Source organism: Arachis duranensis, chromosome 10 (genome assembly GCF_000817695.3).
Source record: "Arachis duranensis cultivar V14167 chromosome 10, aradu.V14167.gnm2.J7QH, whole genome shotgun sequence".
NCBI lineage: Eukaryota > Viridiplantae > Streptophyta > Magnoliopsida > Fabales > Fabaceae > Arachis > Arachis duranensis.
Genome location: NC_029781.3, coordinates 1,663,053 through 1,672,897, shown reverse-complemented (window position 1 = coordinate 1,672,897; position 9,845 = coordinate 1,663,053). Strand labels below are relative to the sequence as shown.

The following is a 9,845-nucleotide window of genomic DNA, read 5'->3' as shown; positions in this document are numbered from 1 at the left end:
ATGCCTGCAGGCACGACTTCCAGTTTTTTAACACACAAAGGCTTAGTGAGTTGTATGAAAAGGAAGTGCGCTACCTAATGGTGGGTGTTGAGGAAATGAGATCATTATGCTTATTTATATTGAGGAAATGACTGTTTCTTCATAAAATTTTCAGCAAACGCATCAAAAGAATCAGATAAAGGATTCAATAGATGTTGATGAACCAGAAGGTACATGATTACCGTCAACAAATTATATATAAATATATTGAATCTTATTCCTCTCTACCTAAATGTTTTTAATTTTCATGAGTTTTTTGGTGTTCAGATGTGGGAGATCCATTGACTGCTGAAGAATTGGAAGAAAAGGAGCGCCTTCTAGAGGAGGTGATCATTTTCTTTTCTATTCAGTTGTTTTGTTTTTAACTTGGTTTTCACTTGAGCATTGTCTTATTTTTGTTATTTGGTTAATACAGGGATTTTCTTCATGGAGCCGGAGGGATTTTAATACTTTCATCAGGGCTTGCGAAAAGTATGGCCGAAATGATATAAAAGGTATTGCTTCTGAGATGGAAGGGAAAACTGAGGAGGAAGTTGAAAGATATGCAAAGGTCTTCAAAGAAAGATACAAGGAATTAAATGGTACGTTACAGCATTGTGACAATTAAACATTCTTTTGTTTTTCTGCCATTTCTGCGTTGTTTATACTTGTACTTTGAAATTTGCTTCTGATTAATACATATTCTTCCTAATTTGCACATTTTGAATCATTCTACAGATTATGATAGAATTATTAAAAACATTGAGAGGGGGGAGGCTAGAATTTCACGGAAAGATGAAATCATGAAAGCTATTGGGAAGAAGTTGGACCGATACAAGAATCCATGGCTAGAGTTAAAGATACAGTATGGGCAAAACAAAGGGAAGTTATACAATGAAGAATGTGACAGGTTCATGGTTGGTATTGTTCTTGTTTTTTTATGTTAATAATAATTTCACTTTTCATTTTAAGCTCCAAAAGTCTTTCTGGGTTTTTTTGTAGAATTCTTTTTTACTTCATTATAAAACTTGCAGATATGCATGGTTCACAAACTTGGCTATGGGAACTGGGATGAGTTGAAGGCAGCATTTCGAACATCACCCTTGTTTCGTTTTGACTGGTTTGTTAAGTCTCGCACAACACAAGAACTTGCAAGGAGGTGTGACACACTCATTCGCCTGGTAGAAAAGGAAAACCAAGAATATGACGAGAGGGAGAGACAAGCGCGCAAAGAGAAGAAACTTGCAAAGGTGGCATTCGCTCCACAAGTTAACTCTAAAATACCTTAGGGTTTCTCATATTTACATATGATTGTTCTCATACTAAGTTCAACAAATTTTCTCAGACCATGACCCCATCAAAGCGGACCCTGGCAAGACAGACAGAATCTCCATCTTCTTTGAAGAAGCGCAAGCAATTAACCATGGATGATTATGGAAGTGTGGTAAGGACACCCTTGCCATAACTATTTATACTGTTTATTAAAGCTGCTTGCTGTAAGTTTTACTGAAGCAGATCATTCTAATGTGACAGGGAAAAAGGAGAAAATAAATGACATACTGTGGATTGCATAGGGTAATTTAGGGGTTGGGCACTAAAACCCTTGCTACGGGCACTAACCGTCTCTGGTGACTAATGTAGGCCCTAAATATCAGTTGCGAAGGATAGTTATAGAAGATTGTGCAGACACCACGGATGTTCTAAGTTTTTATAGCACTGAACAAATCTTTCAGATTCTAACTGATAGTTCCGTGAATGTGTAATATTTAACCATACGATATCTTTAAATATGAATGCATTAGGCCTAATATTCTGAAAACCTGATTGTTCACCGAACTTCTTAGAGGTTTTGACGTCAAATTGAGATTTTGTATTATGATAATTTCGATACAAGTTCATATGATATACAGACATGCCGATTATCTAATTGTTATGGGGAAATATTGTAACTTGAACGAACATAAATAAAGATGTTCCATGATTGGCATGGGTCATAGATACCGGATCGCCTGATGGAGGCATGCACCAGTATAGTAGAATTGTGTGTTTGGATTACCGTTTGTAAATGGAGATGTGTATAAAATTAATTTTGATTAAAAGTGAGTTGGTATTAACGTAATTTATGTTTGGTAATTTTCATTTAAAATGGATTATAATAAACTAAATATTGTTTAGATTACATTATTTAAAATCACTCTTAAATGAAAACTTACAAAAAAAGACATGAATTTAAATAATTATTTCATGTTATCTTATAATTTTATTTTAGATATTTAAATAAATTTTAATATTTTTTAGTACTCTCAATATTTTTTAGGATTAATAGAATTATAATACAAAACAAAAAATATTCTATACAAAAAAAATAATAATAACAGTTAAAAAATTTATATAAACAAAAAATAATAAAAATTTTATAAAAAATAATAATATGCATGGAGAATATTAGAAAAAAAATTTTATAAAACAAAATAACAAATATATGAATAATGAAGGATAGAATTGGTACATAGAAAATTTTTTCAATTTCAATGTGAAAAAGCAAAAATTTGTAGCTTTTGGTATATAAAAACTTGCCAAACATACAAATGAAGCGTTCAAGATACTCAAAGACACTTCTCTCTTCTCTAACGTGTTTGTCAAACACACCTAAAATCAATTAGAGTTTATCGGTTACTTAGATGATTTAGTAAATAACAAGAAAAAGATAGAGAATAGTACGAAATACGAATGAATGAAAGATTTAGTAAATAATAAGGAAAAGATAGAGAATAGTATGAATGAATGAAAATGTGTATTGTATTTTTATTATTATCAATGATTATAAAAGATGTATATGTAGCTAAATCTATATGACTACTATTAAATTTAGAAAAAGAATCTTATTCTAACAAAAGAAAAGCATGAGTAAAAAGAAATAAGAAAAACATGAGCAAAAAGAAATAAATAATAACAGAAGAAAAATATTGCTTGTTATGAATGTTGAATGTTGAATTTGGGTCTAAATTTCTTTTACGACTTTGTTTTGTTGGACTAATGGAGGTTGGTTCAATAGTAAATCTAAGTAATTCGAATGTTCTTCTTCCAAATTTTTTCAAAACTAACCAATGTGTCCCATAAGATCACCCAAAAATAAGAATTTGAATCTTTTAAATTTTGAATTTTTACTTGAAAAAATAAAATAATATTTCACTCTTAAATAATTTTTCTTATATTTTTTTTAGTCCTATTTATAAAATAAATAATAAAAAATTATATTTTACCCTCTAAAATAAAAATCAAATTTAAAAGATCGAAGTCCCATAAATAAATAGCAAATTTAATACTCAGGTTTTCTCCGAATTCTGATCCAAATGTCCTGTTAAATAATGATATTTAATTTTTTTTTCTTTTATGTATAAGCCGGAAACATAAAACCCTGATAGACACAATAGATACTGTCATACTGTACGAAAGTATAACATAAAACAGCAATGACAACCACACCAAATCCACTAACCTTCCCCACCATTATACAGCAAATGTGAGGGGCCAAAAATTAGACGTTTTTGTTGCTCTATAGTCTATATATGCAACATAAACCGAGGAAATCGTTTTACATGAATGAGGATGTGGATTTCACATTTTGCAACGTTACATTCAATCACCCCAATTCACACCAACTTAACTTCCCCATAAAGCTCCTCAACCCCCCAACCCCCTATATATATATATTCCAAATTTCAACTGTGTACTGTTTTCCTTCACATGATGAACTAACTAGAGTAATATGGGAGAAACAGTCAAAGTTGGATGATCCACAACAAATTATTCCCCGGATAGAACATGAAACCAAGAAACTAAATGACAAGACCCTTGTGTAAATTCCTCTCCTGTGACTCTAATCATATGCATCTCTTCAACGAGAAGATGAACACCAAACCGAACCGGTGTTTGTTTGTGTTCACTCATTTGTGGCATCAAAGCTTCCCATGGCATTTGCTCTCTTCTTTTCCCTCCAATTCTCACCCCATACTTTCGCTTCTGCAACAGCGCGTTCCCTGTCTAGGTCACGGTTCCTTGGCGTCTCCCTAGCTCTTGCAGTATTTACAGGGCTGTCTCTACGAGAATCTTGCCTTTCTAAATCATCCAGTCCCCATTTCCTCCCCGACCCACCGCTGCCAGAGACACTCCTGCCTAACTCTGTCCCAACACTCAGTTCCCTATTGTCTCTCCTCCTGTAATCAGGTGAGTTTCTGTGGGTGGAAGGGGAGCCGAGACGCCCCCGGTCTGGGCTATCCACACCATCTATCATGCTCCTTCTGTCATCCCTGCTCCGGGGGGTAGATGGACCGAGTCTGTTGGACTGATTGGCTACATTTGGTTCATATGTCTGGGAGGCCAGATATGTGAGAGCAGTTACGACATCCCCAATAAGAGGCCTTGTGGCAGCTTGTTCCTGCAAGCACATTGCTGCAACTGCCAGTGCTTGGTACAGTCCTCGCATTGGATATCGGCCTTGGAGTAGAGGATCAGCCATTTTGGGGAACTTTCTACGATCTTTGAAAAGAGGCCGAGCCTACAATTTTGATGCCCCAAAAGAAATGAATTTGTTTCATGTCAATTTTAGAAGCTCATAAAAAATTAAGATGCAAACCAACATACTTACCCAAGCAACAAGATTATGCTCTCCATGTGCACGTGTATTGTCAATAGCCTTGCGCCCCGTAATAAGTTCAAGGAACACAACTCCAAAGCTGTAAACATCGGACTTCAGAGTGAGTTGACCAGTCATAGCATATTCTGGTGCACAATAACCATATGTTCCCATTACTCGTGTGGATACATGTGTCTTGTCACCAACAGGACCAAGTTTAGCTAGTCCAAAATCCGATAACTTGGGATGATAACCCTCATCTAGCAGGATGTTAGAAGATTTTAAGTCTCTATATATCACAGGGGGGTTTGCCTTGTCATGCAAATATTCCAATCCCTTTGCTGCACCAGCTGCTATTTTCATCCTAGTGTTCCAGTCCAGAGGCTCCTTGTCAGGAGGGAGATCTGGAAAGAGACTCAGAGTCAGAAGTTTCTTGCTGAAACCTTGCAGGAGTTAAAATTTCTAATCAAAACATACAACTGTTAAAGTAGTGTTTACTGGTTAAGTGAAATAACATTGTATTGAACAATGCACTTTCAAAACGATTTGCTGAATTATGGCATCTTGCCAATCTGTAGGTCATTATATTTTCAGCTGCAACATCAACCAGCCACATCAGATCAAGCAACATCATGAAAACTAGAACAGAGAAAGAAGAGACGGTTTTATTTCATTTTGAAAAACAATGCTTAGTTGCTGGACATAACTACTAGGGAGGTGCAACATCAATTTAGAATTCCTATCAAGGCTTAAACTTTACACAAGACAGCTCATATCTACAGAAGTTATCAAAATTTGAAGATGAATATATTCACAAAGCTGAAGTTGTAACATACTAGCTATGTGTCATTAAAAACAATTTGAAATACATAATCAACATATTTATATCTAATAAAAACATCAATGAGGCCAATGACAAACAAACATTATTTGGTGTTATGGTTTACATTAGTAACATTGATCCAAATCCAAGTATTGTCAAATCTAAACTTTTCAAAGAATGGATTTTATATTGAATTCTTCCCCTAACATTGCTTGGACTCAGCTTCCTACAGTCGTTTGATCACAAACTGCTCAAGATTTAGTAGCATAAATCATAGCTGATCATACTTAGCCTTGTGGTGATACGGTAACAGTGTACTCTCGTGATCTACTCTGTACATGGATATATTATACTTACTGTGTATATTGCTTAGTGATTGTTACAGTATGATCACCTTGCAATAGACTTCTCGAGAAATTCAAACTTGTAAATAACAAAAACAATCAGCAGTTGATGGAAAGATGTAAACTAAACCATACCCAAGATCACATAATTGTAATTTAGCAGAATAAAATGCACTAATGTTTAATCCATTGAGTCAGAGAAACAAGCCTTATACAGAATGAGATGGACACAGATCCACTACCAAAATGGGTAGTAAATACAGATACATAAATAGGTAAGTAACAAGTAGAACCTAGCAATCCTGTTTGAACACATATGAATGTCCTTTACCAATTAAATGAGATTTCTGTGGTATCTTCAACTAATAACATTAAACAAAAGATAGCCAAAGGATAACTCAAAGGATAAGTCATGCCTTCAATAAACTCTTGACAATGGCAATGACAGGCACATCTAAATAATTAGGTGCTACTAAAGAATACCTCCTCCTATACTGATAGGGATAATAAACCTATAACTTTGATACTATGTTACAATATAAACAAAGGTGATAACCAAAGCATAGGAGTCTCTTTCCTAGTAAAATAGAATACACCATTGCTATGTAGTACTAATAACACTCACAGAGATACAAACAATGATGAGGATCAATCCAATATGTTGTAATGTGAAAAGGAAAAATATATCCCATAACAAATTAAAAGTATTTGAATGATAATTTCACATAAACGACAAAAAGTTAGGCAGTTAAAGTAAATCAACTAGTGACTTAAAATAGTTTTCTTCATGTGAGAAGGGAAAACATGATTGAAAGCAATTTAACATTAAGTAACAGTATATTTGGTTAACAGGTGGTGGGAACAAAGGAAGAGGGCAACCATGTCAATATGGCCACAAATAGTCAAATAATAATTAAACGAATTTTCATCCTTTCATGTTCATTATCTACCATTGAATGTTTATCATTTTAACTTGGAGATGTAAACATGACAAGATCATGTTCAAAAGAACATGAGAGGATCCAAATCTTATAAGAATGACATTTTAAGATATAAGCCACCACTAACTTAAACTCTTATAAAGTGACTTTTTCTTATTGGTTATAAGAACAATACACGCATACCTAAATTCAAGGAGAACTACTCCTTCAATGTCCCCTGTTTCATTTCCCTCAAAATTAGGGTGGCAAGAAAGAAATTCTTTTAATAGTTTTTCAAAGGAAAAACAAAGGTAATCTTGTTCTATTCCTTCACTTTCTAGTCCATTCTTATTAATTTTGTTCTTTTTCGATGGAAAAAAATCCGAACATAGTGTAAATAATAGTTTCACACACAAAAAAAGAAAGGGGCGACAATAGCCGATTAAAATTGAACAAATAGTAATTTATAATATTTTTCTTCATGTAAAACAAGAAAACACATTCCAAATAAATTTAAAAATAATTAAATAATAGATTCACATAAAAATTTGAATTGAAAAGCATAAATCGATTAAAATCCTCATAATAATTTATAAATAGAGAAAAAAATAGGCATTTTAGACCATTTTCTTTATTCAACTTTTCGATTTGAATCCATATCTTTTAATTTTCTTAGTTTAGTTCCTTCTTGATTCACATTGTTTTCAATTTATTCCATGAGGAATTATTGAGGGTTTATAATCATTAGTGTACACAATCACAATTAATAAAGTAATGTATTTTCAATATATGACCGCCACTAACTAAACTGATATTTAAAATGATACTTTATTAGTTTAATCTTAATGCGGTGTAAAATGTTTTACTCAGTTGTTTAATCACATCTATTCTTTTGGATAACTATTCACACAGTCAATGTAAAAGGTAGTTATTTTTGCTGACATGGTGTTACGTAATTGGATGTACGTATACATTACATAAACAAAATTTTGTTTTTCTAGTTGTGAGCACAACACATGTGATGCATTAAAAAGCATTTAAGAATTGATTCCGCTAGGGAACCAATTAGAAGTGAACCTAACTCCAACCAACTAGTTAAAAACAGCTCCGTTACAAACAAAAAAATACCTCCCACTATCCTAATTTTTCGAATGTCAAAATCAGAAATAAAAGAGGTTCGCTTAGTTGGCTTATATTGTAGTTGGCCCCCTAGACTTTTTCTAGAAAAGAACTGTTCAGAGCATAACATACAAACGTAACACTGAATCAAATATTTCCCATTCAAGAGAATCCTATACTGTCTTTCTTCACGTATCAGCTTTAAAACCTATGAATTGTGACTTTACTTTGTTATTTATAAATTATAAAAATTAAATTAGCATGAAATTTAATATTTTATAGCTTTATAAAATGAAAGCACAATAATAGCAGAATAAGTTTCGGTTAAAAAAGGAATGAAGTCTAACCATGTAAATGATCCTCCAAAGATCCCAATGGCATGAATTCATAAACAAGGAGCCGCTGATCACCATCAGCACAATAACCGATTAAGTTCACCAGATTAGGGTGATGTAAGAGACTAAGCATGAGAACCTCCACCAAAAACTCCCGATTCCCTTGAAGACCATTTCGATCAAGTTGCTTTACAGCAACTACCTGCAATGGAAATGATCTCATGAACAAAAATTAAGACGGAGAGATAGGCTCAAACTAAGTTAGTAGAGTAATGACAAAAAATTATGAATCCTGTTCATGTGAAAGGCATTATGCTGCTGATTATCAGTATACAGTACATCCGAAATATTCGTAGAAGCGGTGACAATGTACCTGTCCTGTGTTCTCAAGCCGACCCTTGTAAACGCGCCCAAAACCTCCTTCCCCAAGTAAACATTCTGGCCTAAAATTCTTTGTAGCAGCTGCAAGCTCTCGGAATGTAAATGTTTGAGCAGCAATATGAGCAGTTGGCCCATCCTTCGGAACTGGTGTTTCCTTCTTAGGATCTGAGCTACAACGTGACTTTGATTTATCTACATAAATAACCAAAGATAAGCAGGAGCAGAAAAAGGGATAAATTATAAAACAGAAGTGTGCTGACAATCACTATGCATACACAAAGACCCATAATACTTTCGTCCCAACAGGATTGCCTCCTGTAGAAGACACATGTGGCTCGACCAAGATGACGAAACATAATAGTTTAAGACAACATCGGGGCAATATGTTGGTTCATTGTAAATTAAATTACACCAACAGATGTGGCCCAGATTTTCAAATTTTCATAATACTCAATGATAAAGTTTTCAGTTAAAATCATTTATCTCCTCAATTATCTGTTTGAATGTGACCCAGGTAATCTTAGTCAAGGGCAAGGCATTCTAAGTTTTTGTTTGTACAGCGGTAAAAACAACACATCTTGGCTAAAATTAGATGCTAATAATGCAGCTATTGAACCCTGCATCCCACAATATCAACAAAACAGAAAATCTTATCAGACAATGCATTGCGCTTATCATACACTTAAGATAGTAGATCTCCAATTATGCCACTACCACCTTATAATACCAATGAAATTCAGCAAATTGTAGTTTAAAAACACATCCCCTACCCCCTGCAATTAATTCACTAGCTTAGCATTGGAACGTACAGCATCAGATGAACCAGATCAAAGTAACAAACAACTTGGATGAACAAGAATTGCCATAAAAACCAACCAAAACAGTCATAAAAACACAAAATTGACCACAATTGAAGTAAACCCAGAAAATAAAATTAAATAAAGTTTCAAAACCTGAGCTAACCCTGCTGGGGTGATGAACCTGAGGAGCTGACGATTCCTTGAAAGATTCCTTTTTTGCCACTTCCTTCTTCAACCCACCACCACCACTTTCCTCCTTGTTGGATGATCCAAAACAAGGAAAACACCCACCCATATCAGAGAATCCAATTAGGTAAAAGCAAAAGAAAGTTCACACCTTTTTCCACAAAACCCACCTAGGAAAGGCTCTCATAACAAAACCCCCAAAATCTTCAGAGCTTCTGAACTCAGAAAAATCACCCACCCAGCACTGAACTCTCTCTCTCTCTCTCTCTCTCTCTCTCTCTCT

The 9,845-nt window shown here is 34.1% G+C and overlaps 2 protein-coding genes across 4 annotated transcripts in view; one reads left to right on the top strand and one right to left on the bottom strand.

Moving 5' to 3' along the window:
• Positions 1–1,837, top strand: part of LOC107468110 (ISWI chromatin-remodeling complex ATPase CHR11) — an 8,437-nt gene extending 6,600 nt beyond the window's left edge. For both annotated transcript variants that reach the window (XM_052255389.1, XM_016087345.3), the window contains 8 exons: positions 11–80; positions 155–209; positions 307–365; positions 455–620; positions 757–935; positions 1,053–1,268; positions 1,364–1,462; positions 1,552–1,837. In XM_052255389.1, the coding sequence (XP_052111349.1) occupies positions 11–80; positions 155–209; positions 307–365; positions 455–620; positions 757–935; positions 1,053–1,268; positions 1,364–1,462; positions 1,552–1,569 (862 nt within the window). In that variant the 3' untranslated portion in view covers positions 1,570–1,837. The remainder of the gene's footprint in view (positions 1–10; positions 81–154; positions 210–306; positions 366–454; positions 621–756; positions 936–1,052; positions 1,269–1,363; positions 1,463–1,551) is intronic.
• A 1,603-nt stretch (positions 1,838–3,440) lies between these two features.
• On the bottom strand, positions 3,441–9,839 carry LOC107468111 (serine/threonine-protein kinase PBL27). 2 transcript variants are annotated; one of them, XM_016087346.3, is made up of 6 exons: positions 9,530–9,839; positions 8,569–8,768; positions 8,208–8,397; positions 5,153–5,248; positions 4,667–5,058; positions 3,441–4,576 (listed from the first exon to the last, which is right to left on the bottom strand). In XM_016087346.3, the coding sequence occupies exons 1-6, from the start codon at positions 9,669–9,671 to the stop codon at positions 3,962–3,964; spliced, it is 1,635 nt and encodes a 544-aa protein (XP_015942832.1). In that variant the 5' UTR covers positions 9,672–9,839; the 3' UTR covers positions 3,441–3,961. The 2 variants fall into 2 exon arrangements, with proteins under 2 accessions (XP_015942832.1, XP_015942833.1); XM_016087347.3 differs by lacking the exon at positions 5,153–5,248.
• Positions 9,840–9,845: the final 6 nt, after the last annotated feature.